The 9,685-nt window shown below is 39.6% G+C and overlaps 1 protein-coding gene across 3 annotated transcripts; it reads right to left on the reverse strand.

Moving 5' to 3' along the window:
- Positions 1 to 4,341: 4,341 nt before the first annotated feature.
- Positions 4,342 to 8,272, reverse strand: LOC115426429 (LIM domain transcription factor LMO4-B). 3 transcript variants are annotated; one of them, XM_030144560.1, is made up of 6 exons: positions 8,042 to 8,272; positions 7,818 to 7,861; positions 6,942 to 7,184; positions 6,736 to 6,832; positions 6,257 to 6,415; positions 4,342 to 5,534 (listed from the first exon to the last, which is right to left on the reverse strand). In XM_030144560.1, the coding sequence occupies exons 3-6, from the start codon at positions 7,154 to 7,156 to the stop codon at positions 5,526 to 5,528; spliced, it is 480 nt and encodes a 159-aa protein (XP_030000420.1). In that variant the 5' UTR covers positions 7,157 to 7,184; positions 7,818 to 7,861; positions 8,042 to 8,272; the 3' UTR covers positions 4,342 to 5,525. The 3 variants fall into 3 exon arrangements, with proteins under 3 accessions (XP_030000420.1, XP_030000421.1, XP_030000419.1); XM_030144561.1 differs by lacking the exon at positions 7,818 to 7,861 and adding an exon at positions 7,909 to 7,942; XM_030144559.1 differs by lacking the exon at positions 7,818 to 7,861 and having other exon boundaries at positions 7,909 to 8,272.
- Positions 8,273 to 9,685: the final 1,413 nt, after the last annotated feature.

Here is a 9,685-nt window from a genome sequence, read left to right on the forward strand (position 1 = left end):
GCTGATTACTTAAAATGTTCAGTTGTTGGTTGTATTAACAAACACAAGTGGCTGAACAGGGAATGTTTTAAAATGCATAATTCCATTTAAAAAAGCGAAATATCACTCCTTTAATCAACATGATAGGAAACCACATTCATCTACACATTCTGGAAGTTGAGTGAAAGGAGCAAAAATTCCACATTCTGGAGAAAAACAAAATATGTATCTGTCCATGCAGAAAAGTTTGTGGATTTTTCAGTATTCTATTAAAGAAAACAGATCAGATTCACCAAAAAATGAAAGAATTAATAGAACTAATGTCACTGCTGCAACTGATTACAACAAAATAACATGTCATTGACTACTCAAAAATGCTTATGGTTGATTTCATGCTTTCCACCCAGACTTGGATTCACCAAACTGCTCCCCACTGGGACTCCTAAAGCCTGAACTCTGCAAACTGCACACTGACGCCACACTATACCATGAAATCAGTCATCACATTCCTTTACTTCTTTCCCTCTTGAAAGTAAAACTCATTAGAAATGTCACTACTGATAGCTATTCAAAATATGTCTTTTTTTAAATATAGGTTTTATATCATCATAACAGTGACAGTAATAATGCATAACACAAACCGTGTTATGCATGGAAGGGGTGCAAAAAGTGGTGTTTCTTTCATCCCTAATCACATTCTTGTACAGTTTGTGGTTGAAATGAATGGTTTGAGGGGTTAATTACTCAAAATGTGACCTTTGAATTAATTAGTGGCTCTTTCTACAATTTGCAGGGGACTAGAATAACCAAACTAACACATCACATCTGAGTTTCATGATACAGAGTCTGTTTTATTCAGTTTTATGCAGATGAAATGTCGGGGCTCACTATTAACAGGCCTCCACTCACAGAAAACTGTTGAAAGAACTTGAATGTTGAAAAATGATGTTGAAAATGTTCCAAAATGTAGCTGTCATGCATGTCATCCACCTCATCATCTTTTGGGTCTTCATGACATATCATAACATGAGCTTCCTGAATCTCCATCTAAAACACTTCTGCCTCCATAGTCCAGAAATTAGGCAGAATAAATGCACTGATGAACCAAAAAGTGATACAAATATGTTAATTTGCACAGAACTAATAATATCACAGGGCCCCTGTGTTTGCTGAAATAGTTTAGATAGTTTACAGCCAAATTTTTACTTCACTAATTGGAAACAAGGCAGATTCGCACATGATTCCAATCACAAATCACCTCTGCATTGATTACACATCACCAGAGATCCACTGGTAGAGCTAGTCCCATGCAAGGCTAAAGAATCAGCATTAGCACAGTGTTTGACTATTACTACATTACTACTGTTATGAATTTGCACCATTTTCAGCTGTGTTTGACAGAGGTTCATGCCCTGTTATTTATTATGTCACCACATGGAAAGTGGACAGTGGAAAAAAATCTAAATCCTACCAAGTGTATTTTTCTCATTTGTAGTCAAAATATCTCATCACACTTAAAATAAGACATAATAACGATATTTTCATAATGATTATTTTCACTTGATCCATTCCAATGATCCATTTGCTTGAATTATACAAAAAAATTTTGAATTAAGCAAGAAAATCTTCCAATGGAACAAGTGAAAATTATCTTGGTAAGATTTCTTGAAATAAGATTTTCAAGAGCTGTTGTCTAAAAATGAGTTCTTATATCTCACTGAAAAGTTCCTCTTTAGGTGGTTATGTCTTATTTTAAGTGTGATAATAAAATTTGACTAGAAATGAGAAAAATACACTTGGTAAGATTTTCATTTTAAATGGAAGCGTTTGCAATGTTTGCATCAAAATATGATTTTTTTCAAAGTTTTTGCACCTGTGTGAACACATCAAGGTCTGTGTTTTGATATTTGTGCACATCCAAACACCTGTTGACATCCCAGTCTGGCCCGATTGCTAAAAAAAAAAAAAAAGAAAAAAGTAGTGGTCTTTAAACATTTGATTAAAAATGGGGGTGGTCATTGTATCTCTGTGCCAGATTGAAAAACTGTTGGCTGTTTCTCTGACCTTAAATTGGCAACAAGTCATGTGTCACAAAACAGTAAAAAGCATCCATGATATACACTGAATGCCACTAAAATCTGAAAAATTTTGTCTTGTACTATAATACATCTTAATCTGAGGCTGTTACATTCAGAACAAGGCCTACTAGATCAGAATATTTAAATGGAATATGCAACATGACTTTGTGCTGAATAATTGTGGAGTCTCAGTTTGTGTATAAATGTAGTGACTGAGTTTGAGCCTAAAGGTTCAATGTGTCTTGGTGGCATGGCGCCATCAAAAACAGGTAAATATAGGTTAATTATCCCATCACTGACCCCGGTCCATGATGCTGATGAACATCCTTGGTTGGTCCCTGAGCGTCTTTGATGGCAGCTCAATGCCCCTAATGCGCTAAATACTAATGCTAATGCAAGGTGCTTTTTGAGTTACCTGTAAAATGCAAAGACAGGATTTCTCTATAGGATAATAGACTGAGTTAAACTTAACCTTAATAATTAGTTGCATTTAGCAGTGTAATTGCAGACTGTAAAAAAGTGAAGACCCCTGAATTCACCCTCTTCTACAGTCGTCAGTAAAACATGAAAAGCCCTCATTAAAGCTGATTTAGTTTGTCACTGTAAACTCTTTGGTAAAGGTGATAATAACTCACTGGCGACTCATCCAGAGTGTACCCCGCCTTCACCCATAAGTAGCTGGGATAGGCTCCAGTGACCCCCGAGACCCTAGTGAAGATAAAGCGGGTTCAGATGATGGATGGATGGATGGATGGATAATAATTCTCGCCTACACTTAAATTTTGATGGTGACAGTTGATGCATCTTAACACTGGAAACATGACATGATTGTCTAGACCAGGGGTCACCAATCCTGGTCCTCGAGGGCCGGTATCCTGCTTGTTTTAGATGTATCCCTCTTCCAACACACCTGATTCAAACCATAAGCCTATCATCAAGCGCTGCAGAAGCCTGATAACGACTGTCAGGTGTGCGGGAAGAGGGAAATATCTAAAACATGCAGGATACCCCTGGTCTACACATAAAGTGTCCATTCCTAGGCTAAAAACCATCATTATTCTTATTTTCAGGTGATTATACACTATTGAAAACAGAATTAGGAACATTATATTGTTTCTCCAATTAGCTCTCCAAACATCGGACACACTGCACCTTTAAAGTACCACCATGCCAAAGTGCAGCCTCACAGAGTCACTACCATCTTGTTAAACATTTTAACAAGACTTGTTAACTAAAGTGGAAACCTAGCCCTTGTTTTCCTGCTGTTTACACTTCGGTCCACATCTGGCAAGACAAAGCCGGCTGGACTGTCACTGAGATGTGTTAGCTAATGGCAAAATATTCTTTGCTTCCAAACACTCTGCATGGCCTCTCCACACAGAAATGGAGATGCTTTTTTGTCAGATGGATCTTCTGGCTCACAGCGGCTGATCAGCAGCATCAGAAGGGAACTGGGCTGAAGGAAGGAGGCCATCTTGGAGCTGTATCACAGGAGCTGCACAAGAAAAGAAGCTGTGCCAGTCCTCTTGCTCTTCATCATCATGAACATGTAAAAATATCCTGGCATCTTGTGTCTTCACACAGTGAGAGGTGGAGGAGCTCAGGCAATTACACTCATCTGCATGTGTTAATACGATTAATTAGCAGGAATAAACACTTTCCTATGACACAGGCTACATGGTGTGCCACACACCTGCAGTAGCTCTGATAAAAGACAACGCCTCATGGCATGGAGCCTTTTCATGAGACCTGCTAATTGGCATCTGAAAATGTTCCGGCTAATTAGGAAAAAGCAGATGAGGCTTGATTAGTTTGAATGCAAAGTGTAACTTGTGGTGCAGTGGGACTCGGGAATGTGCCGAGGTTTTATTTCTTCACCATCACGATACAAAGATAATTGTAATTGTGATCATTTGCATACGTTAATGAATTTGCGTGACGCTTCTTGATCAGACGTGGAATAAATAATTGATGCAGTATCAACACCTACCATGACAAGTGGGACGTTTTGAAATAGCTAAGCGCATTAAGGTGCAAGTTTGATGGCTGCTACGCTCCCGGGCAAGGTGAGAAAGTAGAGCAGATGCTATCTTGTGCTTCCTGAACACTGCCTACTCCACTACCGCTATCACACTAAGATTAACTCCCAACCTCCGATGGTATGCTGAGACTTAAAGTTTTTACATAGCATTAAAAAGGCACAGAGTTGAAGCAAATTAGATGCAGCTCAGGAAAATAATTTTCAGACGCCATGCAGAGAGTGGCAGAGAACAAAGAGCTGTGATGGGAAACAAACCAGGCTGTGTGGGAGCTTTAATTGGAACATGGTAAACAGTAAATACATCAGATTGTTTCAAATGCCCTGGATGTAGAGGGGGCCACTCCCCTTTAATTAGGCTGCTTTCAGATTAGGCTTTATTAGAGGCAGGCAGGCAGGCAGGCAGGCAGCCACCGAGCCAGTCAGCCACGGGATATGCCCCAAGTTCACCCTCCCAGGAGCTCCAGCAGCACAGATACAGGGCTCATGTTTAATTGCTTCTGTAAATGGTCAAAGCTCAAGCCCCTAATTCCATTCCTCAGGGTAATCAGGCATGTTTTCACCATACAGGGCTAAAGAGAGTGAGAGAGACAGCCACATCCACCACACTAGGTACCAGTGCCACTCTAATGCCGCTAAGGGGCTTCAAAATGACCTCGGCTTGCGTCTTGACATGTAACAGGAAAATTGGTTTAATAGGATATTTGTTTTTTGAACTGCACAATTTTTTTTCACACATTGAACAGGCATCTGATAAAGAAATAAAACTCTACAGAAGAAATACAACAAAATGTCAGTTCTTCTTTATGTCTGAAAAATTAGGACTCATAGTAACAGCGACAGCTTTTTCATTACTCTGACAAAAATCTGGCTTGGGTTTCAATCTCTCCTTATTTCGACATTCTACATCCGGATACCTCGGATTTTTCTATTCAAACCTCAGTGTGTAGGATCTCAGATTAACATACACAACACAGAGATCAAGAGTTCATTAAAAACACTGACGCTCAGGGGAAATAATGCCACATGGCATAAGCAAAGCGTTGACAGTCATTTTACAGCAGTCCATCAAACGTTCACTCAAGCTTCTTTTGTTCCCTGTTTTTTGCGGCAGATAGCTCGGGCTTTCATTGTATCCCTCCAGCTTTCTGCGAGTCTTTAGGGAGCCTTTTTGCTTCTGCAGTCCAATCATACTGTTAAGTCTTTGCATGAAGCAACATTGAACACAACAAAAACAAGACTTGGTACGTAAAGTCTTTGATATGGCGCCAGGTTGGACAGAATGTCTCAATGAGTCCTCTCTGGGATAGTAAAAAAAAAAATAATAATAAAGGGAGGCAGCGGTGATGAGAATCCACAACAGTGACAGTAGCAGTACTAGAGTTGACACTCGGTGGAAAGACAACAGTAACACACAGCGCTTCCGACGCTCAGCAAACCTAAAAGACCGAAGAGAGAAAAGGGCTAAGGTCAGATGTTTACAGCCTTCTGGACCCGTAAAGTCCCATATTTTTTCTCAATCACATGTTCTTTTTAGTTCAATATGAAATTCGCATTACAACATAAGCATAAGCAATACTTAAAGGCTCTAAGAACTGTCGATATAATTTCGCTCAGCTAATGTCCCGATTAATCAGGTAATTTCTCGGTGAAGAAATTGCCAGAAAAATGTGAAAATTGAACATTTACAGATTAAAACTAAATTATCACATCACATTTGGTCTGGAGCATCATCAGAAACCAAAAACCAAACTAAAATGATAAAATTTTTACTTCTATAATGAAAAAAGCCTAAATGAATCACTTATTAACTCTAAGTTAATAGTTTCTAACTCTTAAATACATTGCATTATTTTACACAACTGCTACTCAATTTCATTTTCAAATGGAGTGCATAATATTTGTTTTAGACTGTGTTTTCTTTATTATATGTTTCCCATTACTATCATACCACTATTTTGCAGACCTTTTTTAATGCACTGGCATTGTTTTTGGATGTTACTGGAGCTTTTTCTACTAATTAGTGAAATGTCCAGCTGTGGCAGAGATTACCCAGAGGGGAATCAGCAGATTTTCCTCTGTATTTTAATATAACTGCACATTTTTGGTAATTACAGATCGCTCTGTGTCATGAAACTTTGTGAATAACCTCTTTATTCACCTTCTGGTCTGTCAACACAGAGTTGCTCTGAAGTGGGGGCAGGTGGCTGTTGAGCAAGGCAGCGCCAGGTCTGTCGTGCTCACAGAAGATTGTACCGTTGATGTAATGAAAGCGATCGCCAGGCATCAGTCTGTTTCTACAGGTGGCACAGCTGAAACACTGCAAAAGAGCAGAAAATAAGGGTTTGACAATAGAAACGGAGGGACCGGTTTAAAGTGGAAACTCCGACTGAATAAAAATCTGTTGTCCCACATAAATAACAACAGGAAGTGAAAGCAAACTCTGATCTACAAATGAATGCCATGTGAAACGAAAATGTGAAACACTGCAGCACAGAGTGAAGACAGACTGTTCTGTTCTCTCCCGCTACTAAAGGACACATCTTTCCATGTTTCTGTCTCCCTCCACCAAATCCCAGATGTTTCTGTCAAGCAAGCAGGAGGAGACAGAGCACACTGATGTGAAATCTGGGGATTTACCTTGAGGTGGTAAACATTTCCCTGTGCCCTCATCACCATTTCATTGGCTGGGATTGACTGGCCGCAGGCAACACACGCCCCGCTGTGCCCGAACAGCCTGCAAACACAAAAACACAGATCACTTAGGCTATAAAACCTCAACCCACCACCACCAAAACACTGACAGCAGCTTATGGTCTCCTCCTTCCTTCCTTTCTTCATCTAACCTGATGTAGTCACTCCGACATAGAATCATGCCCCCTTTGCTGTAGCAGGTGGTGCCAATGTCTCCCAGCTGGGCTTGGCAGCAAGAGCACTTGAGGCAGCGAGTGTGCCAGTAGCGCTCCATGGAGAAGAGCAGGAAGCGGTCTGCAATCTTTCCCCCACATCCTGCACACGACCTGGGGGCCGGCAGGACACCTGACGCCTGGCTGTTCACCATGCTGACTGATATGGGCCCTCAGAGGCTCCTGAAGGGGACAGAGGGGGCACAGTTTAGCTCTGCATCCGCTAAACCACATTTTTAATACAGCATCTACTGAAAATTGAGTCATATATTAGTCTAATGGAGGTAACATTATAACAAATACACTTATGTCATTTCTGTGGCATAATTGCCTTCTACTGAACCTCTCTTGGTGTTTAGCGCCAAAACACACCACATTATCCATTTCAGCTTTGCTTTGACAACAAACTTGCACACCTATTGCTTCCATGTTCACTGCAACTTCAGTAACAGGTTGAACTAAACAGAGAAGGAAAACTCTGGGATGTGTATACTTCAGAAATTGGTAGTACTTTAGTGCGTAAAATAAGTAACATACAGAATGCATAGCTGATTTTTTAAGTGGATCAGTTTCTGTAAAAATTAAATTACTATGGAGTTGAAAACAGGCAGACTAAATGGGAAAGTGCATTAAAAAGTGATGTATTTAGATGCGTGGGGGAGAAACGAGAAAGTCACCAAATGGGACTTTTGGAAGGGCGCCAGTTGAGGCTGTGCGCAATAATACTTGGTTATATCATGAAATAATCACCTCCAGCATGCACGGTAGTCTACTTTATATTGTATTTGGATGTTTGGTAATTATAGGTATGCTTACCTAGAAAAAGGTGCTGTTTAATGAAAGCTTTATTCCTAAATCAGCTGGCGGAAGGAAAAAGAAAACAAGGAAAACGAAGAAGACTTGTTACCTTCAAGAGCCAAGCGTTTTCCTCCTGAGTTGAACTTTCAGAAGATGAAGAAACAAAATAAAAATAAATAAATAAATAAATAAATACAATCACAGGAACTAGAACGCGTTTACAGCTGTACGACCCCGCTTACACTTGACATTTTTCGGTGTGGAAGCAGTACGACATGAAGCCCGGGACGCGCGGTAATAGTTGGCCAAACTCCTCCAGCTCCTCCAGTTCTTAGAACCGCAAACCCACGCAGCCGTGACGGACCCACATGACGCAACGCTTCTTCCTGTCCTCTCCGTTACGGACGTCTTTCTGTCAACATGCCTCCCTTCATCTGTTTCTACCGCTTTTTGACAGCGACACTATTCATCAAATTGCGCAACGGGCTATTTAAATTACAGAGCGGGGACGCAGCCGACGTGAGGCGCGCAGCAGCCAATGGGAGCGCAGGGGGCGTGACCGCAGTCAAAATGATTTATGAGTTTATAGTGGCTAATTAATGTGCACGTTCACGTCCCTAAAGCTGCCCACGGGGACCCACGGAGCGTGTGCGATGCGCTGACATGGAAAGCAGCTATAAAAACAAATTATTGTGTAATATGATTTATAGTTAATCCTCACATCCACAGTTTATAAAAGAAGAAGAAACCATTGTCTATTCATATCCGCAGTTGTGGGATGTAACTATTTGAATTTCCATTTTATACATCTTTAGATTCCCACTTCACATATTGTACTTTTTATTCCTATTTGACACATTTTGTGTATCCTATTTACATTTATACAGTATTGTGCAAAAGTCTTTTCCACCTTGAGCTTTGTTGGTATGAATTTTTTTCCGTATTTAATTTACTGATAATGTATATGTTTATGAAAGTGCAGAGTGAATTCAAAGGTTATTATATCAAAACCGAGAAAACTGAAGTCACATTTTCACCAAATTTCACTACTATGCAAAAGTCTTATTCCACCTTTATACAGTCACGGAAAAAATTATCAGACCACCCTTGTTTTCTTCAATTTCTTGTTCATTTTAATGCCTGGTACAACTTAATGTACATTTGTTTGGACAAATATAATGATAGCAAAAATAGCTCGTAAGAGTTTAATTTCAGAGTTGAGTTCTAGCCATTTTCCGTGGGTTTCTTGATAATAACCAAAATCACTTCAGTTCTTACATCAATAGCTATGACATTGAACTGCCAAAAACTGTGCTTTTAGGCATTCCATGTTTTCTTTTCTGTCTGTTTTAGTCACATGATACACACAGTAGTAAGTACATGATTACATAACCATTGTTTTTGATGACTTTTGATGGTTTAGTTTAGTTTAGTTTAGTTTAGTTTAGTTTAGTTTATAAGTTTATTGTACAATTGGACAATCCCAATTAATTAACTGTAACCATAACAGTAAAAAGGGCAGCTTTCACCAACATGGCTATCCTGCCCCAGCCTGATGACAATAGGCACCCTAAAAAAAACCCAATATATTATAGCACATTAATTAAAAAGAGAGCGTTAATACAGCTAAGAGACAGGATAACTCAATAAAGAGAAAAAATATAAAATATAAAAGAGAACAGTGAAGCATCAGTACAATCATACAGAGACAGCACATGCAATCCAAACATACAAAAGCAGCACATACAATATAATCACACACAATACATCAGTCACATAATCACAGACAGGGATGTAAACAGATATCACATAAGGACAGGCAGCATCCATGATCATGACACAGATAACATACAGCCATATGTTAGTGTGTGCAGGTGTAGTTGTCG

Source organism: Sphaeramia orbicularis, chromosome 9 (genome assembly GCF_902148855.1).
Source record: "Sphaeramia orbicularis chromosome 9, fSphaOr1.1, whole genome shotgun sequence".
Lineage (NCBI taxonomy): Eukaryota > Metazoa > Chordata > Actinopteri > Kurtiformes > Apogonidae > Sphaeramia > Sphaeramia orbicularis.

Excerpts from the sequence above, each read along its gene's own strand:
- LOC115426429 (XM_030144560.1), bottom strand. The coding sequence starts at position 7,156 with ATGGTGAACAGCCAGGCGTCAGGTGTCCTGCCGGCCCCCAGGTCGTGT. Across the intron at positions 6,833-6,941 it reads TGTCGGAGTGACTACATCAG|GCTGTTCGGGCACAGCGGGG; the intron begins GTTAGATGAAGA and ends TTGTGTTTGCAG. Across the intron at positions 6,416-6,735 it reads GAAATGTTTACCACCTCAAG|TGTTTCAGCTGTGCCACCTG; the intron begins GTAAATCCCCAG and ends GCTCTTTTGCAG.